This window comes from Raphanus sativus, chromosome 8, assembly GCF_000801105.2.
Source record: "Raphanus sativus cultivar WK10039 chromosome 8, ASM80110v3, whole genome shotgun sequence".
Classification (NCBI taxonomy): Eukaryota; Viridiplantae; Streptophyta; class Magnoliopsida; order Brassicales; family Brassicaceae; genus Raphanus; species Raphanus sativus.
Genome location: NC_079518.1, coordinates 9,544,458 through 9,569,958, shown reverse-complemented (window position 1 = coordinate 9,569,958; position 25,501 = coordinate 9,544,458). Strand labels below are relative to the sequence as shown.

At 30.1% G+C, this 25,501-nt stretch overlaps 2 protein-coding genes across 3 annotated transcripts; both read right to left on the bottom strand.

Moving 5' to 3' along the window:
• Nucleotides 1–177: 177 nt before the first annotated feature.
• On the bottom strand, nt 178–2,195 carry LOC108833916 (gamma-glutamyl peptidase 1). The gene is made up of 3 exons (XM_018607308.2): nt 1,828–2,195; nt 590–919; nt 178–457 (listed from the first exon to the last, which is right to left on the bottom strand). Exons 1-3 carry the CDS (start codon nt 2,137–2,139, stop codon nt 347–349), a joined length of 753 nt encoding a protein of 250 aa, XP_018462810.2. The 5' UTR covers nt 2,140–2,195; the 3' UTR covers nt 178–346.
• A 5,744-nt stretch (nt 2,196–7,939) lies between these two features.
• On the bottom strand, nt 7,940–9,980 carry LOC108821346 (WAT1-related protein At4g30420). Of its 2 annotated transcripts, none has more exons than XM_056991639.1 (7): nt 9,544–9,642; nt 9,365–9,433; nt 9,146–9,262; nt 8,826–9,066; nt 8,568–8,726; nt 8,268–8,419; nt 7,940–8,184 (listed from the first exon to the last, which is right to left on the bottom strand). In XM_056991639.1, exons 1-7 carry the CDS (start codon nt 9,549–9,551, stop codon nt 7,998–8,000), a joined length of 933 nt encoding a protein of 310 aa, XP_056847619.1. In that variant the 5' UTR covers nt 9,552–9,642; the 3' UTR covers nt 7,940–7,997. The 2 variants fall into 2 exon arrangements, with proteins under 2 accessions (XP_056847619.1, XP_018449889.2); XM_018594387.2 differs by lacking the exon at nt 9,544–9,642 and adding an exon at nt 9,710–9,980 and having other exon boundaries at nt 7,941–8,184.
• Between the last annotated feature and the right edge of the window lie 15,521 nt (nt 9,981–25,501).

The window sequence follows — 25,501 nt, the reverse complement described above, 5'->3', positions numbered from 1 at the left end:
AATGTATGCATTTGTTAATTAATGTGATGGACACAACAATCATTCATTAATATATTTCACTTAACCGATCAAAATGTTACATGTCGGCAATATGTGGATGCTAGTACTATAAATTGTGTCAACATGTGAATACAAACAGTAATTAATTATTGCTATTATTATTGTGAACAATGCAAAAACTAGAAGTGGTGTTTATTAAGTTCATTTCATTTATGGTACACACAAAACATAAGTAAAGATGCCACGCTTGAGATTATTAGGTAATTATTATACATTGAATAAGGATGAAGCAAGCTGATAAATCCACAAATATAAGAAGAGCCAAATAGATCATATGGGAGTGGAACTAATTGGCTGGAACTCTGCCTTTGAGAAAATTCTTGCAAATTTTCTCCAAAAGTTTCCTGTCTGCTCCTCTTTTCTCCAGAGTGGCCTTTGCCGTATCCGCTATTTCTTGCTGCAGAATTAATTATTATTTATCAAATTAACTAATACTATATTTTTACAATATATATACCAAGCTCTATATATTTTTTAGTATTTTTTAATATATATAATTGAGTTTTGTAAAGGGGAAAAAGGGGCTAACCGTGATGTAGCCAAGACGAAGGACACGATCAACAATCTCGAAGAGAATGTCTCTGTTATACTCGGGATGTCCTTGAAGACAGAAGAAATGATCCTCAATGGTGTACATCTCCACCTCGTACTTGTCGGAATAAGCTAGTACTTTGGCAGTTTCCGGCAACACTAACACTTCGTCCTGGTGCAATTTTATAATCGCTATGCTGTCTGGGATCTCGTTTCCGAAGTAACTTCCCGGTGTAATCGCGTCTTTCACGATGGTTATGTCCGCAAGCTTAAGTTCTGGTCCCTTCCTTGCTCTTCCAACTGTTCCTCCTCTTACTCTGGCTATGATCTAAAGGAGGTTGAAAATTTTCTGGTTAGATGAATTGATCTTATAATCTCAATCGAAAACGTTATATTGAGTGGCTAGTGTGTTGCATACTGGTATATCCTAATTCCTAACTTTTATTGCCATGCTTATTGAATACTTCTTCACTAGTTCACTCGTAAAATATACTTATCGGAAATGCTACATACAAACAAAAGAGTTTGATGCATTTGTTAATTTCAAAACATTATACCAATCAAAGTCAAAAACAATGATTCATTAACTTGAAATTATTTTTCTAATAGGCATCTTCTATTTTACGCAAATTTCGAATAAAGGCATCATTATTGGTAAGAACTCATGTGAGTAATTCACAATAACGTTAATAATAATAATAAATAATAATAATAACAATAATAGTAATAATTTTACTATAACTAAGTTGGGTAATTAAATTTAAAAATGTACAAATTAATAATAGACATTCACTTGTTCTAAAGTTTTCTCAATTTTTTTTTGTTTTGTCATCAGCATATATAGACTCCGTTTTCTCAAATTTTTATAGAATTTCTGGTTTGAAAATTTATCTTATTATTTTCATATGTTAACCATTGAAAACATATCAAAATAAGCCTTACGAAAATGCTCTAAAATGGCTAAAAGCCTAGAATCAACAGAGTTATGAGTAAGAGAGGTTTACATAAAAAGAATTGTAATAGTGAAAGAATTCCAATAAATTTTCTCTGTGTAAAATGGTATCTTAACATGCTATTATGCTACAAATAATGTCACTAAATATAATTAGAAAAAATCAACATATAGTCTAAAAGTAAAAGATTTCAACTTAAAACCAATAGTTAATAACTAAATTAGTGAATAAATAAAAAAATATTCTAAAGAAGGGATAACAATAGGAAAAAAAAGAATAGAACCTGATGACCGAAGCAGATGCCAAGAACTTTCTTCTTCATCTCATCAAGTTTCTTGACGATGTCACATAGCTTAAGAATCCAAGGGTCATTCTCGAACGAATCATGAGAGCTTCCGCTAATAACAAAACCATCGTACTTCTCAAGATCTTTCTCCTCAGGAAACTCGCCCTCGACAACCCTAAACGAGTCCCAGTGCTCGCCTTCGTCTCCAAACGTCTCCACAAATACGTTGTGGTATCCTCCGTACGTTTTCTTCACGAACTCTGAATCAAGAGTCGCTAGAAACAGAGCATACTTTTTCTGCTCAACCATTTCCTCGGTGAAAGAAAACACAAGAGGGAGAGAAAGGGAGAGAGAGAGAGAGTGATGGAGACAAAGACAAAGATTTTATGTGTATTTATATGAGATTGGTTTTGGTAGACCCACCTACTTGGTTTTGAATCTTCCACGTTTTATGTAGTAGTGTTATGTAATGGACAGCTAGCTAACCATTGTTGACCATTCTTGAATTCCGAAGGATATCATATATAAATATTTTTACATTGATAGTAGACAACAATAAAATTTAATAGATCCCGTTGTTTGTATTGGATTTAAGTTTAACTAACGCTCATCTGCATTTTTTTGTAAGTATGTTTTGTTATGTAATCGATCGTTAAACATCATTGAAAACATATCTTTTATTAGCTTATTAAAACATAATTAATTAACTTATAAAACATTTTTGTTCCATATAATAGCATCACTATTATTATTTTTAAAATGGGATCCCTTTTTTTCAAAATATATAGAAAGTACTTGTGTGATGGCCAGTATCAAATATCTTAAGCTTTAAAAAAATTATGCGATTTTCTTTTCAAAAATAAGAAAAGTCATCAACAATAAATCCAAATTATCTGTTTAAATCAAACTTCTCTAAATAGTATAAGCTTCAAAATTGTATTATCAGGAAAGTTAATCTAATCTTTTCTTCCTAAGACTTCAATTGGTGATAAAATTTCATTTGGAAAAATAAAAAAATATTAAAAATAGAAATTTTTGTTTATTTTGTTCTTAGTCAAAACTGCAGAGGGAAATTTTATTTATAAATTCATTCTTCCATGAAAAATTCAGAAGAAAAGAATGAGACTTACATATAACCAATTTGACAAAAAATTCAACTTAACTAGTATAAATTTTGAAGAACAGAGAATTCACTATAATTTTTTTATTCATGGTCACCAATTGAAGCCTAAGTATTATAATCTTTATGAGATGTTATCTATTGGATTTTACTCTTATATTCCTATTTAGAAATTAATTTTGAATTACTGATGACTTTCTTACTGTATATAACAATTTTTAAAAAATTTAGAATAATGATGTTGGATATGGATTTTTGTGAAACATAAACAATTATCGGTTGTAGAATCATCCGTAATATTTTTAGTTTATAATAGTATAATTAGCCATCAGTAAAAATACATATTTGATTAACTTATAAAACATCCAAACCTTTAAAATATATATATATATAGAGAGAAGTTACTTATGTGATCACCAAAATCAAATACCTGCGAGTTTACCATGTCATTTCTTTTCAAGAGTAAGAAAAGTCATCAATAATAAATCCAAGTTATATGTTGAAATCAAACTTATTTAGGTAGAATAAGAATTTACTATCAATGACTTGCTTGACTATATCATATCTTTATAACTTTCTTATGTACTTGGATCTAGAATTCGAAATTTTCTTAGTCTTATTTAGTTTTGTCTTTATTTACTGCACGCTTTTGACCGAGTATTAAAAGTTTTGAACTTGGAAAAAACGTATTAAACCTCACTTGTTTTTCTCTTCAGTATCATCTATTCTTGACCAGGACCATTATATAATTCCGTTCGTACGTTGCAAGTCAGTAACGCCGGCTTTTATAAGTTAGCTTCAGAATGTATTTCATACTTTTATCATTTTTAATCTGAACGTTATTTCGTACTTTCAAATTAAATACAGAAACAGTTTATACATTGGTAATGTTAAGACTATATTATTTATAAATTTATTAATTATGAACAGTTTCATTTTAGATTTCTATATTTTATAATATATATTCTGTAAAATAATAAATTCATATGTTTGCATTACCAAATTTTATAAATTCAATTTTAAATACTTTTGTTGTATTATTTGATGTATATGAAATATGTATCATACTATTTAAATATATTCTTAGATATGATTTTACTAAGTATTAATAAAATATTATAAAATCTTAAAAAATAAAAATAAACTCTATTGTGAATACAAAACAAGCAATAAATTTACTATTTGTATTTTTAAGATATATATAAATTGTTAATATGTTAATAAACTATATTTACATATAATCTTTTAATTATTATTATCTTAATATTTGATCGATTTGCGTTATAATTTGAATTAATTTTGCTTTGGACCATAAATTGATTTTATATCATATTTATTAATTTATAGGATGTTAACTTATAGAATATTAATAATTTTATGTTTAACTATTTAAGGGATGGGGCTGTGTTTTTTTTTTTGACAAACAGGGGTTGTGTTTTTAAACTTGTACAAATGTTTATAAATTATTTTAAACATTATAAATGATTTAGAAGAGTTAACTTTTTATCAGAAGTTTAAGGTATTTATGAAAATGTTTTGTAGTATCAGGTATCAAACTAAAATTATCTTTTAAAAAGTAAATTTGATCAGATTTTTTCCCTCTTTTTCATGATTAGATTGCTTTCACACCATCAAAAATCGAATCATTTCAAGCGATTTCAAATATTTACCATTCTTTGATTGGATTGTTAGAGCATGATTATTGCATAGATCCTTAGCAAAAATCCTTAATACATATATATGTATATATATGTATATGTATATATTATATATGCGTATATAACTGTTTGCTAAGGATTTTACGGAAACCGAAACCAAAAGTTTCTTAATTAAGGAACTTTTGGTTTCGGTTTCCGTAAAATCCTTAGCAGACAATTATATACGCATATATAATATATACATATACATATATATACATATATGTGTATTAAGGATTTTTGCTAAGGATCTATGCAATAATCATGCTCTTACTATAAACAGAAAAGTACAAACAATAAATAAGGAACAATATACTATATATATTGCATTCTATAAATAAATAAAATGATCAACCCTATATACAATGTTTAACTTCGATTAATCTATCATAATATCATATACAAATTAACTCATGGGTTTTTCTAGTAATCTCTATTTTATGTTCTTCATCATCATGGTCTACAGTCTGGTATCTCTTGTTCTTTCTGCACCCGTGCCAACATCGCAACCTTCTCGGATCCTGCATCGGGAGAGCAAAACCCAAGACGCTTGTTTGTCTTAAATAAAAAAACGGTTATGATAATTAATTCATTACCAAACAAGCATACTTTGAATTTTCACTGTAAATCTGGGGATGATGATTTGGGGTTAAGAAGTCTATCTTCAACCAAGCGCTCGTACCTTGGTGGTAAAGGAGATACAGATGTACTGTCCGCCACCCGGGTTCGAGTCTTGGCTACAACGGATTTAACAACCCTTTCGTTAGGGCGTTGGACCCCTTTCGGGGAATAGTTGAGAATGTGGCTGTCCAGATACCAGAGTTATCAAAAAAAAAAAAAAAAAATCTCCCTTCGGGCAGAGTTGGAACTTCAAATTTAGAGTAAATTTTAGGAGGACTACGAAGTATAGCTGCATTTTTTCTTGGCATAACGGTGGATCTCATGAGTTTAATATATTTACAGTGAACAGAGACAATAATGATCTAGGAATACCATGCAGAATATGTATTTGGGAGGTCGTAGGTAATGGGAAGGAAAAACCAATTTGTCGTAAAAGACGAGATAATGGACCTGATTGAGCTAACAGGAGAAGGAGGTTGCATAGCTCTTGGTATCCCACTGCACACCACAGTGGAGAGGGCGGTTCAGATGGACAGAAGCAGATTACACAGAGTTCCTGTGTTTCGGCAGATTGAGCAGGAGGTTATTAATCTGAGAAACAGGGGAATGAATAATCTAGAAGATGTGTGTCTATGGAAGAAAGAGAATGGGGATTTCAAGTCGGAGTTTGTTACTTCTCAAACTTGGAACCTCGTGAGAAGTCACTCCCCAAAGGTTACATGGAACAAAGGTATCTGGTTCTCTGAAGCAACTCCGAAGTTTGCTTTTCTTGCATGGCTTGCTACTCGTAACATGTTAGCAACAGGAGATAGAGTTCTTAATTAGAATCCTATCGCTATTACAACCTGCTGGCTTTGTAAAGAAGAGATGGAAACGAGGAATCACATTTATTTTGAGTGTGCTTACTCAAGAGAAGTGTGGAGCAATGTGATTGGTAACTTGATGGGAGATGTTTGCTTATATCAATGGGACAGAGTATTGAAAGCGGTGGTAGATGGAAGGCGAGAGAAGCATGTGACCTTCCTATTAAGATACAGTTTCCAAGCTATAATTCACATGTTATGGTTAGAAAGAAACACGAGAAGAGTTGGAGAGGCTAGTCAGCCGCCGGGTTGCATAGTTGCTAGACTGGATAAGCTAGTGAGAAACAGAGTAACATCTTTAAGAAAAAGAGATGGAGCAAAGTATGAAAGGGCGATAGAAGTATGGTTTGGAAGAGGAAGATAAATCCTAGTAGGAGTGAGTGCTAGGTGCTCAGTAGGAGTGAGAGCTGAGTGAGCATGTGGTGAAGCTTGGATCCTAGTAGGAGTTTGAGGAAGATGGTGGTTTTGAGGAAGATGGTGTTTTCTTTTGAAGTTTTTGGAGTTTTTTGGAGGTTGTATTTTATTTCTTTCTTAGATTGGAGTATTATGTAAGAATCAAAGTAGCAGTTTTTGGCTGTAAAAATGTTTTTTTGATTTGAATAAATTTAAAATTCTTTCAAAAAGAAAAGAGATAATAGACTTGATTGGTGTTTTGATTGGAAACCTTAAAAAGTATAGTTTAGTTATTTTCTGTAGATTGAAGAAAAAAACTGTCAATCAGAGAAGAATTTATACTTTTAATGATTTGTAAATATTATCGGTCCTAAATGACCACCTAAATTTATGTCTTGTATAAAATGTAATTTTTATATAACTGTGTTATTTATATTAATTCAAATGATCAAAATAAGTCTTCTTCGATTTTTATTTTATTTGGAACTATTTGTAAGTGTTAATTTGAAATAATAATAAGCTAATACATATACATATGGAATTCATACAAACATAATTGTCGCCATTATGTTTGTTTTTTTGAAACAATGTTAATTTTAATTCAAAAAAATTTTGTACAATGAATTTAACTCTATCTGAACTTGTTTGAAAAGAAAAGAACACAATTAAACTAAAACTAAAGAATCATCTATAAAAAACTACGTCTCCATGGTCCTTGTATGCTTTCGAACATCTATCAATCTGATATTGGAGATCCTATTGTGAACGACCTTGTCGATGCATTTAATCAACACTGAAGGGGAGTTTAGTCACCATCCTTCTCCCATACCTTTCATTCCAAATGGTAGATAAGTGCCTAAAACACATATCGGAGGAGGAACAAAATGAACCTTCTGTCTCATTTGTTTATTGCTAAGACAGCAAGTTCTGAGTTAGATTCCTTCATATCTCTTCCAGGAATCGGCATTCATAGAATATGTGGTTTCGAGTTTCGAGCGGCTCAGGACAAAAAGACAACAGGTTATCGGCGAGGCCAAGTCCCAATGTGCGATTCTGTCGCCTGTTCTAGACAGAAATCCATGCTGTGAATGAATATTTCAGGGCGTTGAAAGGGAACTAGACACCGTTATGCCAATCAACTTGTGTATGAACGGTCCAAGTTAAACTCAAGGTCGACTTAAAGCTGAACTCTGCTTTGAATAAGTCATCCCCTGCTTTCCATAAACGAGTATCATTACTTTGTTCTAAACGGATCTACAATTCTTGATTTTCTCCTGTTGGGGCAATTATTATATCATAGTGTGCTTATTATTTAGACTGGACTTCGATATTTCATTAATAAATCATTTTACTTTTTTCTTTTTTACTATAGCAGAACATCTTTTTAAAATTCTGAAAATAGAAGAATGAAATATTCTTGAATCAGTTTAGACTGTTTAGTGGTTGCTGTGTTTTGATTTCTTCAGTTGATATCTATTTTGACAGAAGGGGATCCTCAAGATCTCTGTTACAGTTAGTTGTGTTTGAAAAATCTTCGTTAAGAATCTTCACTTCTGAGTCATTTTCACTGTCTCTTTGTTCTTGATTCATCATGACATCTTTTGCTTTACCCCAAAGCACAATGTAAAGTCCCATAATTACACCTAATCCTCCGATTAAACTATTCCAAAAGATCAAAAATGATGAAACAGATTATGTTTATGGATTATAATTCTCTTACGATTAAAAAGGATATTTTCTTACCTTCCAATGTAAATCTCTTCTTGGAAGAACAGAGCAGCCAAGATTGTAACGATGACTGTGCAGAGAGGATTAAACAACGCAGAGAAAACAGGACCTCTCTTTGATATAGCCCAAGCTTGGACCGTAAACGAAAGTGCTGACGCCCCAACTCCCTAACAAACACATTTCAAGATTAAGATTTACACTAATCTTTGGATTACAGAGGAGTGTTTTTAAAAAAATAAAAAGAATTATTCAAACAAAAAAAACCATTTATACAATGAATGTGACAACATGAGAGTGTTTTATATATGCGCTTACTGCGTAAAGACAGGTTGCAAACTCGGAGTATGAATGGAGAATCCAAGCGTTCGGGTCCTTTTCAAGGAAGAAAGTGACCACTGCACATTGTATTGTTCCGAATAAACACATCCAAGCTGATAAAGAGAGGTGATCTGGGTAATAGGCAGAGATTGGAACCTAGGGTTTTATTCAAACAAAGTTTACATTACTTGTAAAGCAAGTCATCTAACAAAAAAGGTTATTACATTTGATTTGCTTAATGAAGTAGAATATTACCTGAAGTGTAAGCCAAAAGGACCAGCAAAGAGTGCTAGAGAACAAGAACAAACAACCAAACAGCCACTTGTTCTGATCTTTCATATCTCCTAATACTGCATTGGCCACTGGTAAAGCAGATTCTGAGTTGAGAATCTTAGGTCCACGAAGCAGGGTCATGGAAGTCGCTCCTGCTACACAGAGGATCGTCCCTGCTATCTTTGCTAGGCCTCTTTTATCCCGGAGATTCACTTTCTCGTATCTAAAGATCAGTAATACTTTAGTTTGCACATCATGAATCTTGTTGTTCAAAGTTTTCATATTAATATATGTATATGTACCCTGCGAGAAATGAGATGAGGAAGGTGATCGCAGGGATGATGTTACCCACGGCACTTCCCATTGCCGATGAAGCTAAGTAAAGACCTTCAAGATACAGGTTTTGATTGATTGTAATGCTGCAAAAATATAGCAAAATGGTCAAAGATTCTATAAGCACTAGAGTTGCTAGGAAATAAAAAAATTAGTAAAATATTTCAAAATGTAACACATATACTTACCCTACAAGCGAGACCAAGAAAATTAAAGAAAAGCTCTTGAGATCCAGTGAAGATATCTTCGGTTTTCCCCTACAGTCCATAGAAAAAGTATTAAAAACAAGAATTACCAAAAACTAATTAGTAATTACCAAATCATATTTAAAAAATGTCTAATGACCATATAAGGTTCTGGATCGTACTCGTACATCTTCTTCTTAGAAGAGCAGATTCCTTCTAACGGGAATTGAACCCATGACCCTTTAAACTTTCTACTATGTGATTTAAGAGTTTTAGTTACTAGGTTAGTTCTTTGTTAGCCATATCGCATATACTGAGAGAGAAAGAGATAGATGTGATCTAAATTACCTTGAGAAGTAGAGAAACGGGAAGATGAAAATGGTCGCAAAGGCTTGCCTGTAGAGGATAAAAACACGAGGACTTAACCCATTAACCATAGTAGCTCTTGCAGAAAGAGTCACTCCTGCGTAACACATCTGAATCCCGATCATGGCCATTGCTGGCTTGTAGTCCTCGAACTTCCCCATCTCCTCTTGAATATTGCTATTTCTCTCTCTCGGTTCTCTTTGTCTGTTTATGTCAAGTGTAGTAGTAGACTATATTGTTATGACGTTCTTGATATATATACTAACGTTTACGTGTTCACAAAACCGAATCATCTCATGTTATATAGACAAGTAAGTACTCTTATGACGATCTTGTTAATATAAACTAATGTTAACCATTTCAATAATACACTACATATGCTAAAAGAAACCAAAACGACTCGGTTGGCGACCACGTACTTGTGTTGTCGTATAGCGTTTTCAAATTTCCTGTGGTCTTTTTCTCGAAGTTGGATGTATTCTACATGACTATACATCGTGTCATCTATTGTTTTTTGGAGCGACCAAATCCTTTAAGAAAGACTAGTAAGCCATTTCAGATCTTTTACCTTGTGTGTTAGATCGTGTTAAAATTCAAATTATTCAGAAATATAATTATACAAGCCCTTTCTCAAAAAAAAAAGATTTATAATTATACAAAATGATCGTCCGATTTTTGTAGTAGCTTAAAGCGACTCGTCTGATTTCTTGATAGAAGTTTTTTTTTTCGCTAAAATTTTCTTGATAGAAGTTGGTGCTTGGAACTAAAATTTCCAAATGTATACCATATATAATTGTTAAAACATCAAATTTTCTCTAATCTCTGCAAAGTATATATATATTTGTAGCTAACAATATTTTGAAAATATTAAAATATAAAAGTTTAAGATATATGTATCGTAAAACACTAAATGGTGTTATTTGTTTGAGTACCACTAATTGTTAAACCAATCATATATGTGGCAACTTGAAAATCTATAGAAAATTCAAGAACATTTGGGATTTTTTTGGTTAGTGTAGATTTTTTTATCATATTTTCTAAAGTTTATATCAGTTGACACCATTTGACACCTTAACATTTCTTTTTCCCAAGCTTAAATTAAACCAGAGATCTTAGTACACTAAATCTGATCATCTTAACAAGACAGCTCTTAACAACGAGCGAACATATTTTAAAATTGAAAAACAGAAGAACAAATCTTGAACTAGTATAATTTTGCTGTGTTTGGAGTTGTTCTGTTGATCTGTGTTAGCACAGAAGGGCTTATTCAAATCTCTGTCAGAGTTTGTTGTGCTAGAAGAATTTTCATTTCGAATATTTTGTTAGAAGCGAGAATCTAGATAGAAAATTACGAAACAAAACGTGATGAAAATGATAATATAAAAAGTAAAAACGTTTGAAAATCAATATGAAGAAATATATGTATTGAATTGTGATTTGATCACTTTTATTACCTCAATAAATCGTTCATAGATGAAATGATTTCTATACGATTTTTACGTCCCACGATAAAACCACGTGAGATTGTTTTTTCTCACCCAAAATAGAATCTACGAACATAATAATTACGCTATAGTCTCGAGATTTACTTTGAAAGACTAGAAGTATTGATGGAACTTTGTATGTTATGAATGTTCCCTTGTATGTGAAAGTGTATGAGTTTGTTTCCAATGGAGAGGTAAGTGTTTATTTATAGGAGAGATTCACAAAGATTAGTCATAAGCAACTTTTAACTTTGTGTTATTGAGTTTACTTAAGCTTTTGACATTTGTTACTAAATCTCTATGGTTTGTTACCAAGTGAGCTTTAGTATTGGACATTTGTCACCAAATCGCATAGCTTAGTCACTAAGTTAAATTAGTCACCAAATTTCCTTAGCTTAAGTCATTTGTTATCAAATACACTTATCTTAGTCACCAACTTAGTAAATGACTTTTCTACTATTTTACTCAGCCCGTGAGCTTACAAAATGTGATGGACTTTCTTTTACTCAGCCCAACAGCCTTGTAAAATTCTATTCACACATACTTAGTTTTTACTCAACCCAATAGTCTTATAAAAATAGTTCCAACAATCCTCTGCATAAATAGAAATAATCTAAAAACATGCAGACTCGACTGCCTACACTTTTAACTAAGACGAGACATACTGACCTTTTCAAGAGTATAAGCAAAAAACTAACTGTACGTAGTAACATTTTCCAGCTTTGAACTACTTATTGTTAGTATGCCGGATTTATTTTTCTGGTGGTGACATGATGTCTTGAACACACACCCCCTCCTCCCCCCGAAAGTATTAAAATCGAGACAACAGATATAACACAACTGTATTTTTCGTAGAGTTAATGTTTCTCATATTGGGTTCGTTTTGGCCAGGAACTTTTCATTAATGAAGTTGGAGGATATAGCCTAAATTGCATCCTCCTATAAATGGTCTCATTTCACACTTACTAGGTGATTGCCATGTGAACCTTTCATTACACAACAAAGTACCTTGTAATACTTTATATACATGTATATGAAAGTCATGGTCTTATCTCATTAAAACCCAATGTTAACCTTAATTCTACAGGAACACTGATTATCATTTGGGATATGAGGTATGTTTCAGTGATTTTATCAATTTTTTTTTTAATTTAGTTGTCTCTTTAAACCAACTTCTTGGGATTTCTAATCACGGTTGGTTGGGTTTCCATCAAACATCATTTTTTGTAGGCAATAAATTCATTCCCTTCGATGATTTCAAAACTTAATCTCATTATAAACCTTCGGTAAATATCCATAAGGTTGTCAACTGAATTTATGAGATCATAGTTTTTGAGGTTTAATTTTGACATTTATAGGAGGTAGTTATATAATTTTTTTCTTAGCATCCTCATATTTTTAGGAGTTAGTACTTTAATTTTTGTTAAGTACCTCCACACTTTTCGATATTTGTACAAATGTACATTACCCATGTGTATGGTTTTTTTATATTAGAGATATGTTGGACCGGAAGATATGTATCTTACGGACCAAGTCTGTGAAGCCCGTGAAACCCATGAAGACCCTTAAAACTAAAAGGAAAGACTTGAAGATCAAGTTAATCGCAAGATATTCTTAGCATATTTACATTAATAGTTTAGGAAAGTTAGCATTATCTATTTCTAACATTATGTTAATGTTTTCGATATATATATATGTATCTTGTATTCTCATATTAAACACAACACAATAATATATCATATTCTATTCTACTTTTTATGGTATCAGAGCATGCGATTTTTTTTGGGATCGAAATTAAAACTTCCGCTTTAAAGCTTTGATGGTGTTCATCGGTGGTGTTGACGATGAAGACGGTGAAGATGATCCAGACGACGACAATGTTGATTTACGTGAATTTTGTCTTAAAGTTCACGTGTGTATGTTTTAACATAAGTTATTAGGGTTTGTTTTTCTATTCTATTATTATTAAGTTAAAAAAAAAGTTAGTGGTTGGGTACGTTAGACGTGAGGCTTTCTTTTATCAATGGTCTGGTTTTAATATATGAGTTAGTGTTGTTGGTGCAAGAGAATCGAGAGGGTTTTATTAATAATAAGGGTTTGTGGTTTCACATGGGTTATTATTATCTAAGATTTTCTATAGTTTAGAATTTCTTAAGATGTTTTTTATTGTTCCATAGTTTGGGATTTATGGTTTTAGTTTAACCATTACGGGGGAGTTCTAGTTGAACGCTCATGTTTTTAGATCTGTTTTAGTCTAAGTTACAGACTGTTCAAGTTAAGGACGATTGTTTGTGGAACTGCAGTTACGTCCACGGGATGTATTCTCATTGTCAAGACCAAAGAAGAACTGAAGTTTTCATCCTCCTTGTCTAAGTTGAAGTTTATTCCCGAAGGAATCTACTGATTTGTTTTTCTCGACATAGTGTCCACAACATACGTGGTCTGCTTTGTGATTGCAGATTTGCGTGTTGCATCCCACGTTTGTCGTGCGGGGGAGTATTAGAGATATGTTGGACCGGAAGATATGTATCTTACGGACCAAGTCTGTGAAGCCCGTGTAAACCCACGAAGACCCTTAAGACTAATCGCAAGATATTCTTAGCATATTTACATTAATAGTTTAGGAAAGTTAGCATTATCTATTTCTAACATTATGTTAATGTTTTCGATATATATATGTATCTTGTATTCTCATATTAAACACAACACAATAATATATCATATTCTATTCTACTTTTCATTTTACCCTTTATTATATGTGACTTGCAAATTTATGTATCCATAAGGTTGTCAACTGAATTTTATGTATTTGCAAATTTTGACTTGCCTGACAAACAAGTCATATGGCTCTTAGCATTTGATTATGAGAGATAGTTTTTTCTAGAATTTTTTTAGTTTAAATATAGACCTATTATGCAAATAAATTTGTCATACATATGCAGTTTTTATCTCAGACACGAAGAATCACAACTCTTTTGACTAGGTAGTTTTTCATTGCAAACTTCTTTGAGCTTGTGTTCTTAACCGTGACTTTTTCATATCAAAACTCAAAGTTTCATGGAAGTATTCAACAAACTATAAACGTATTTACTGGTTTTACTATGAATAAACAAAGTGACCAAATGGATGTCTATTCCCAATTACGGTTGTCGTCTCATTGGTCATATTTGGACAAAATCCTTAAGAATTGTCCATAATTTTTTTAGTTCAGTTCTATTGAGCCTGTCGAGTTGAAGTCCGTTTATGTTGCTATACACAACTGAAACTTTTGTGGGTTACGTTCCAAGTAGTAGACCATTCCCGTTTTGGGTTGTATCATCACTGTTTGAACTACCATTCGCCGCATTAACATTAGTCTGAATCGCATAAAAGCGTTTTTGAATTTTTGATAGTCGTTTTTCAGATTTTGCCAAGAGGCTATCTTAAATGATATTTTTAGGGAAATGAGACCGCAAACTTTTCATAGAATGCCACGTAAATCATTTTCTAAACATGTATTTCGTTTTTTTTCATATCGATTTTCAAACGTTTTTACTTCTTTATATTATCATTGTCATCATGTTTTTTTCATAATTTTCAATCTGGAATTTCTTTCCTAACATACTTAACTCAACAAATCTCCCATAGGTGAGATGGTTTCTATACAATTTTTGAGTCCCAGGATAAAATCACGTGAGACTGTTTTGCATCACCCAAATCAGAATTTACGTACATAACACCTACGCTATACTCTCGAGCCTTACTTTGAAAGATTAGAGGTATTGCTGGAACTTTGTGTGTTATGAGTGTTCACTTGCATGCGAGAGTGTATGAGTGTGTTTTCAGTGATAAGGTAAGATATCTATTTATAGGAGAGATTTACAAAACTTAGTCATAAACAAATTTTTGACATTTGTTACTAAGTCCCATGGTTTGACACCAAGTGAGATTTAGTATTAGCCATTTATCATTAAATTATATAGTTTAGTCATTAAATTAGAATAGTCACCAAATTTACTAAGGTTAAGCCATTTGTCACCAAATAGACTTATCTTAGTTATCAACTTAGTAAAAGGCTTTTCCACGTTTTACTCAACTTATGGACTTGCAAAATGTGATGGACTTACAACATTTATTTTACATTAGATTATTTTTTTTTACTCAACCAAATAGACTTCTAATATTTTATTCACACATACTTAATTTTTACTCAATTTGCTTTACACATTTACCTCATAGTACAAGTAAAGTCCCATTATTACACATAATCCTCCAATCAAGCTAGAATACATCAAAAAAATACAAAGATGATGTATATGGATTGTAGTAATCTTATATCAAGGAAAATTTACTTTTTACCTTCCGTTGAAAATATTTTCTTGAAGGAACAGAGAAGCCAAGATTGTGGACGATGGCTGTACACATTTACAGAGAGCGTTGAACACCGCAGAGAAGAAAGGGCATCTCTTATATATAGACCAAGTTTGGACCGTAAAGGAAAGAGCTGACGCTATAACTCCCTAACAATTGCATTTCAAATTAGGGTTTATGTTAATATTTTTATTAATTGACGGCTAAATAAGAAGACGAAAAATTAACTAAAGTGCGTACAGCGTAGAGACATGTCGCAAACTCGAAGTAAGAATGGAGAATCCAAGCACTTGGATCTTTTTCTAAGAAGAAAGTGACGACTGCACATTTTGTCGATTTGAGTGATAGGCAGAGATTGGAACCTAGGGTATTGTTGAAACAAAGTTAATTTTTCTTGTAAAACAAGAAACGTCACCCCAAAAGAAGAGTAATGATTTTTTTTTTTTAATGAAGTTTACCTGAAATGTGAGACAAAAAGACTAAAGAGTGTTAGACCACTCAATGGTTCCTATATTTTTTACTCTAAAAATAGAGAAGATTTTTATTCTAGTGGCTAATTACCTCTATTTTTACTCTAAAAATATAGTATTCCAAATATATTATTTTCTATTTAATTACTAATGTATTATACAATCTTTAACTTTTATTTTAAATTAAAATTTTTTCATAATACATAATTACAAAAATATGATGTACTAAACATCAAAAATGATTTTGTAAAGAAAAAAATTCAACGTAAAAATAGAACAAATAAACTGTATTAATCTATATTTGGTATAAAACTGTTCATTTATCTATATTTAATGCAAGATATTACATACTATTGAAGTAACTTTTACTCTATAATTTACATTTAGAAAGAAAAATAGAATACCACTAGACATCCTCTTAGGGCATTTCTATCCTCATTCCATTTTTACTCTAAAATGGAGTAAAAGAGAATATAAAGTAAGAAATGCTTCAACCCAACTTCATATCTCACTCCATAATAAAAATTACTTTATAAATGGAGTAAATTTTTTTTTGTTCATTACTCCATTATAGAGTGAAAAATAGAATAAAGTTGGAACATTTTTACTTCATATTCTTTTTTACTCCATTTTAAAGAAAAATTTAGTTTTGCATTGGAGATGCTCTTAGAGAACAACAAGAACAAACAAACCAAGATACCACGTGTTGTGATCCTTAAAAGCTCATAGTAACAGTTTCCTTATAAATTAAGCTCCAAGTTGAAACAATTCAATTTGGTCGACTAGCTTATATAACTCTAAACTGGGTAGTAATATGCGCTGTGCGCATGTTTATTAAATTATTTATTATATGTAATACTAAGAGATTTGTAATATAGCCTTTTTAGGGATAGATATTTTATATATCCGTTCGGATTCAGTTGATTTATTAGGATTTTAAATTTTTAGAGTTAGAAATTTAAATCTTATTCGGATATTTATAAATTTTGGTTTATATTTGGTTAGAATCATTGTTGATTTGGTTTGGATTCGAGTTCAGATACTCATTTTAATTATGTATTTTCAACAAAAAATCCAAATATACTTAAGTCCTCAAAACCTGAAAATAAATTATATCAAACATAAAAATTTGAATAATGTAAGAGTAAGTATTTAAATGTACATAAAAATTAGTCCAATTTAAATATTTAGATGGAGAAAAAATAAATGTTATCAGTATTTTAAACATTTTCTTGTGACTATGCTGATTATTTTTAGATATTTTCATATTTTGAATATCTAATAAATGTAAAACTAAAAATAATCAATAATTTTAAGTATATAATTGTGATTTAGATATTTCGGCATCCAAAATATTTTAATTTGTATTAGATTCGAGTACGGTTATCTGGATATTAAAATTTAGATCCATCTGAGTGTTTAATCATTTTTAGTTTGTACTTAATATTACTTTCAAATCTAGTTCGGTTTGGCTCTTCGGATCCAGATATTTTATCCATACTTACTTTCTTCTACTAATATAAAGAAAAATAAAATAAATGTAAAAAATATTCTTGGCATATTTAACATATATAATTATTGGAGTATATATTAAGAATACCAATAAAAATGGTTGGACGTCGTGTCAGTATTGGTAGGAATGTATTGACGTAGTCTATAACCAATAACGTATATTTTCTTATAAAAAAATCTTGGTAAATATAATAAAAACATGATACAATCGAGTGAAAGGTGTTAGAGTTGCCTGTAAAATAATTTGATGTCTTCACTTGGCACCTGAATTTTGTTATTCAATCAATTTCACAAATTGTCTTTCTTTTTAAAGCTTTTCTAATTTCTGATTTCTGATTTTTTAAGCAATCTGATTATTTTTCTAATTCTTGGTATGATATGAAAACTTCGTAAAGAAAATTGATACTTTACTAAACTAAAGATCCGACTTGTGTGTGGTGTTTTTTACCTCAATTTCCTTAATTCATAACCTATCACAATTATTTATTGCTTCGTTTACAAAACCTTAACCATGACCAAGTTCGGCAAGATAGGAACCTTTCAATTTCTAAGAACATTCCATTCCATTATTTTAGTTGATGCGAATTTTGATAACTTTGTATTTCTTTCTTTTAAAATGATATTATTCAATAGTTGTACATAAAGAATTTCAATTCAATAATACAAAGGTTAAAAATGTAGGAATTAAAAATGAGTTGATTAAAAAAATATTGTGTAAACACATTAAATTTTGTGGTAAAAAATTAGTGTATAAACATATTAATTGACAAATGATCGTAAGACCAACACGTCTCTGTATATTTAACTTGAAATTGATGTGAAACTGTCATGTGTTAAAGATAGTGTGAATGCATTAATGACAAATAATTTTCTTTTAACATATAGGGAATTTATGTTTTCTCCTAATTAACTCGAAGCCAAAATATTTATATATGGAAAACTGTTATCTTAAATCGACTGCATAGAGGATTTTGAATTTTAACCTGATCTTAAACTCGAAAACTAAAGCATTATAACCTACAGGGCGGACCCACAATATAGGTAATAAGATCAATTGACACCACAAAATTGATAAAATGTTGCTTTAGTATAGGAAATTGTAAGAAAGTTAGTAGTAGAGTTGGTAAAATTTGGTATGTGTTCCCGCTAAAACCAGGGTTCCATTACCCCGGTGACACTTTTATTATTTTTTTGACCCCAGTCATATTTATTCTTGGGTCCGCCCCTGATAATGATTATATGTATTACCAACGGGTCAGCGAATATATGAGTTACTAAATTAAGATCCAACCTTCTCAAATGCATGGGAAAATCTGATTAGCCTGAAGCAAAACAAGGTAGCTATTTACTATTTACTTTTATTATTGTCAAAATCATATTAAAATACACATGTGAAAGGGCACTTATGAGGTATGAAGCCTTGGGGCACTTATGAGGTATGAAGCCTTGATTACAGGATTATATCATCTCTCTCTCATATGATTTCGGCTTATGGTTGTATTAATATTACAATATAATCAATAAGTACAATATGTTCAAGGCGGGATATCATTATTAACACAATTTACCAACTATGGAACGAGCAAACGACCCAAAGTCAACCTTTGTTGACTAGAAGATAGTAAATGGAGATTTTTAGCAAAACAAAAAAAAGATTTGAAAATGGAGACACCCTCTTCTCTATTTTTTGTGTTAAAGTCTGCTCTAGATACGTGTTTGTTAACATGTTTAACATTATTTGTTTGTTCCGCTTCTAGTAAAGTCTTACCCATCTTCATCAGGCTGATGAGTCTTATATAGGAGGATTAAGTTTTTTGACGTTTTCAAACTTCTCCGATAAACAACTAAGTTAAGTAATTAGGGGAGGAGAATTTTTACTTTTGTCCTTGGAAGAGTACGGCAGAAGCGACTAATTATAATTAATATTTCCCTTCGTTTGAGGGGACAACCATATCATTAAAAGGAGATTATGTTTGTTGATTTTAGATTATACAAAAAGCATAATCCAATTATTATATATTCTCCTAATTTCTTTGTTCTTCTAAGTCCTAGAGGAAGAAAAGCTCTAAGTGAACCCGCAATTCACGGTAGAATACTAAACTTTCTGAGGGTTCATCAAGAGTTTTACTTTTGGCCTGTATATGTCAGTCGTAGATTCGTAGTATGTATCATGAAACTGAAGCTAATCCACTCGCTATTCAGCCAGTTACGTTCTACTGCTTCTAACTTTAAATTATTTCACATGGCCTCACGGTGTTCTTATGATATATAAATTTTGAGGCATTAAAGAAATGTCTTATTTATATAGAATTTTCTCTTACATTAAAAGAGTGAAATGCTACTATTATTTGAAGTGAAATTGACAACTTGTTTTGCTTCAGGCTCTTAATATCCTAGGCACAGCACTGCATGGCTACCTATGAATATGATTAGAATTGAGATCGTAAATAGTAGATCAGATCAATTTCAGCGAAAAAAATAGTTATCGCTTAAATTATCTTACAATATTGAAAATACTTCCATCCTCTCCAAATCACTCACACCGAAACTTAATTGGTTCCATCACTTGTTTGATTTAGCACAAAAAACATTCAATTTATCAAATAGATAAGCTTTCAATTTAAAACAAATTACTGATATATATTAAATAAAATCATTTAAACTCGTGAGACAATGTCCCTAATATACACTCATTTGACATGATGACTTTTTACTATTAATTTTGAAATGTCTGAAATAGACCGATTTTGATTATATCGATAATAGATTGGATTGAATTGTGAGGATAAAACTCAAATATTATATTATTAAGTTAGATGGACTTTAAATTTAAACTTAGTTGATGATAAGGGAATTGATCTATTTTTTTGGTATCCCTTTTTTATTGTTTAAGATAATTTTCTAATTTTCGAAAGATGTCCCCAATACATACATCAAGAAACAAATTTTAGTCTGTCTAATGGTGGATCTAGAAGTTTTTTTAATTGCGGACACAACACAAAGGAACCAACAAAATTTGAATTGAGAGCACCTTTGTTACTTGTTCACTAAATAGCTTTATCAAATTAACATAGCTTATTTAAGAAAAAATGAAAAAACAGTGGGTGCACCTGACCTGTATCCGAACACCTACGTCTGCCCCGAACGGTCCGCCAAATAACTAACAAGCTTGTTGATGTATTTTACAAATCAACTTGGTTAATGTAATGTAGATTAAGCAGCTCACTAAATCATAATAAAGACCTCTCTTTCCCTTATAAACTTGCAAACACATACTTTTTGGACTAATTTGCAAATAATTTTAAGCAAATTTTCCATCAAGCTTCATGTTTGTAATTGCAGGAGTTCAACAAGATGCAAAATTTCGAATCACAACCGTCCTTATGAGTAGAGGTAGGTACGAATAGAATCTTTGGATCAAGGAGGTATTCGTGATCCGATATGTTTAGTCTAAATAATTAATTATTCGATCCGATTTGATTCGTAGTCATATAGATATTTAGTGTTCCAGATATCAGTATTTTTTAGGTTTTTAATCGGATATCTTATTTGATCTATAAAAATAAAAATAAATAAAATTCCAAAAATATTATAAAATAATAATATTTTCTTACAAAAATCAATTCTATTTACTTTTTAATAAATTATATTGAATACTTTAATAAATTTAGTGAATAAAAATATGATAAAATTTTGATAAAATATAATATTTATATAAATTATATATAATTCTTTAAATATATGTATAAATGCATATTAATAAATCAAAAATTAGAAAATAATAGGAAATGATGATATTTTACTACAAAATAAAAAATGTATTTACTTTTTAAAAAATTATAATAAATAATTTAGTAAATTTACTAAATAAAAATATGATAAAATTTATATACAATTTAATATTTACATAACTTATATATAATTCAATAAATATGTATATACATATTAAAAATATCTGTATTTGTGATTTTTCATTTTACAAATATTGCATATTAATATCGATATTTTGTCTAACTCTATTTATCTGAGGCAAGGAGAAGAAGCTGGGATCCTCCGTTGAAATCACAACATAAAAGTGAATGAGTGGTTCCCGCATTCCTGATGGACAAGGGTCCCTCCATGTGTGCACATGCGCTTCCAGTGGACGCGTGCGTTTAGGATCATCTTCCCATTAACTTAACGATGCCATTTAATGTGTTTCTATATTTGAATATTGGTGAATTTATTGTAACGAATAGGCCTAGTAACGAATAGAAATTAAGGGCACAAATCACTTTTGTGAAAAAAATTATCAAATAAATCAGATACGGTGACGACAACATGAGATTGCGGGCGTGTAGAGTTCGGAGAATGATTGTAGAGATTCCCGTAAATTACGGAGGTCCATTGGATACGAAAGTCTCGCACCAGAGGATCCATGTTCGATGTATTTTGTTAGAGAAAATTATTACCCGACAAAAAAAAAATTTATCATTTTGTTTTTTTTCAAGTGGTTTTATATAACACATCTATCACTATCAGTATCATTCATGTGCAATACTGTAACACATTTATCAGTGTCATTCATGTTCAATATTGTACATCGTCGTCTGTCAATATCATAATTTTGTTTTTAATATTTCCAAATAATAAAATTCAATTATCTACCTATATATATCTTCGATAAATTGAACTATTGTTGCATTTTTTCTCTTTTCTTCTGGAAACAGGCTTTCCCAAAGTTTGCGGATCACCACGTTTTCACCACTAAAACCATTGATGTTATTTGTTGTATGTGTACACAAAGTCATATCAAGAACATCTATTTCTCTTTATGATATATTTTTTTTAATCAAATTTCTCTTTAGGATATCAAAATGCAATTCTAGCACTAAAATTTAAAATGATCTAGATAATTAGATCGGAATTGAACAATAATAAAAAAATATTTTTACAAAAGATATAGTTAATCTATAATTGCGTTTTATATTTACTACTAGCAAGAAGATAAAATAAATAATTTACTGTATAATTATGGCTTGTGAATGATTTAGCATAAACTTTTCAAACTCTTTTTTATTAACATAAAGATATTTTAGATCTATAAAAATTCATATTAATCTTTAAAGGAAATACACTTAATAGACTTTTCAAAAAATAAATACACTTAATAGACAGATTTTTTCAGATATTTAAATAGACAGTAAACAATAGAAATTCATGTTGTCACATAATAAAATGTAATGGATATCTTCAAACCTAAATTGTTTAACAAGCCGAAGCTTATCTACCACTAAACCACCACTGGATGATTTGGAATATAAATTACATATAAATTTGAATAATATCTATCAGAATATTTAAACTTAATATATAAATTGGTTTGATTTAAATATTTGGATAGATAATCAATAATTATTTTAAATATTTTTGGTGTTTTGAGTATACTTTAACTATTTTAAATATTTACATCTGACTATTTATATATATTTTCAGTTATTTAAACCAACTTAAAAGTATCATATATATTTTGTATGTTTTATATACATTAAATCTAAAATAATATATATAAGTATATAAATATTTTACAAATATATTCGGATATCAGAAATATTCGGCGATCGGAATCAGTTTCAGTTATCTAAATACCAAAATATTGAATAATTTGGATATTTAATCAATTTTGGTTCGGGTTGGTACTTCTTTTTGGATCCGGATCGGTTCGATTTTTTAGATTCATGTTTTTGTCCAATTTTATAAAAACAAATAACAACACATTTTATAAACAAATACATCCGCATGAGCGTGCGGGCCAAAATTTAGTTAATCTTTAAAGGAAATGCACTTAATAAACATAATTTTTTTCAGATATTTAAATGGACAGTAAACAATAGAAATTCACATTGTCACATAATAAAATGTAATGGATATCTTCAAACCTAAATTGTTTAACAAGCAAAAGCTAATCTACCACTAAACCACCATTGAATGATTTGATTAGTTTTCAAATTCACTTTTATATTATTGATCTATAATTAGTCTCGATAAATAATATTGGTCGGTGTCACTAATCAGTAATCACTAGAACAATTACTCTTTTCGTTTTAGTTAGTTGTTGTTTTAAAATGAATAATAATTAATTTAAAATAAATAATATTTTAGAATTTCGATGCAAAATTTATTAACAATATTTTTAATTATTTTTTATTAGTTAAAATATGATTAGGTGTATAGATAACAATATTTTATTTTGGAAATAAATATAATTAAATATATTTTTAATATGTGTGCATATATCTAAGACCAAAATTAAAATGAAACAGATGAGATAGTTTTTACTATGTGAATCATTTACAATTAAGCATGAATCTTTATCTAATCAGTTATAATAAAAGCTGGTTTTGTAGCAATAGATTTGCTGAGATAATAAAAACTAACATTATATTTATTTGCACATTTTCTTTCTAGTTTTTATTATTATGATGGAAGGACCTATTAATTTACAAACAGACTATTTAGCTAACGTGAATCTACAAAATTGGACAACTACACTCACGCACGCACACACATGTATATTATTTATTTATTTATTTATTTTTACCACATTCGTATAACATTTTACGTTCTTTAATATTTAAATCAAAACTTGAGATAATTTTTGAAGTATCATGTTTTAATAAGAAATTAAACTTTCACAAATCAAAAATTTTGAAAGCTTGTATCACTTGTGTGGTGACTGCGCTGATTGATCAGCTTCTCAGATAGAAATATGTTCATATGTGAACGTACATTGCATTCATGTATATAGAAATAGATATTGGAGGGGAGAATGGACATTTAAATCTTCGACTATTTTATATCAGCAAATTTAATATCGAACTATTATTTACACGATTTTGTTCTCTAACTGATAGTTGTTTTGGTAAATTAGTGACTGAAAAAGCTAAATGTTAAATCGTAAATGATTCTTATTAATTTATATATCAATTATCCTCGGCATTAAATCTAAAAACTCGAAACTCTAAATTAAACTCTAGTTGAGTGAAAATAATTTTCGGTAACAAGAAGAGTGATTTCCGGTGATACTTGGACTGAATTGTTTCCCTTATCACTGAAAAATCATTTTTGTTGTCGTCGGAAATCGATTTTACTCAAAATTAAAATTTGAATTTAGAGATTTCGAGTTTTCCATATTTAATAGCAAATATAATTGATATAAAACTAACAAAAATAATTTATAACTTGGCGGTTGACATTTTTAGTCATCAATTTGCCAGGTTAACTATTAACTGAAAATTAAATTATGCAACTAATAGTTAAATATTAAATTTGCTGATTTCAAATAGTTGATGATTTAAATGTCAATTTTCCTGTAGTGTGAGATAAATGTAATTGTCACTGATCGCAAGAAAAGAAACAATACACGAAACGAACTTACGCATAAAATGCACACATGACTACATGATTAAAATTCGATATGCATAATGGTGGTATATATCACTTCAGTATCATGAGAATCTACTGTTTCTCAACTTTCTCTTCTCCAACATTGGTTTGGTAACTAATTTACAGTTAATTTTTTTTTCAAATTACCATTTTATGTATTCTATTGGTGCATTGACATTGTCCATAAATCATTTTTTTCTTGATTAATAGATTTAACATTTCTGTGTTACAAAAAGATTTAACATTTCTAAAATACGCATCTATAACATCCTAAACATATATATCATTTTCTTGATTAATAGATTTAACATTCCTAAAAATACACTTTTGTAACATCATAAACATATATATCATCATTACAAATTTTCGGCGGAATTATTATCAAAAAAAAAAAAAAAATTCGGCGGAAACAAATAATATTCGAGAAAGGTTTCCTAAATTGTAGGGTAATATACAAAAGGGTAAGTGGGGCCATACAATAGCATGTGCATGCATGTGCTTCTCGTATCTCATATTGCCCCCACCATTTTCCC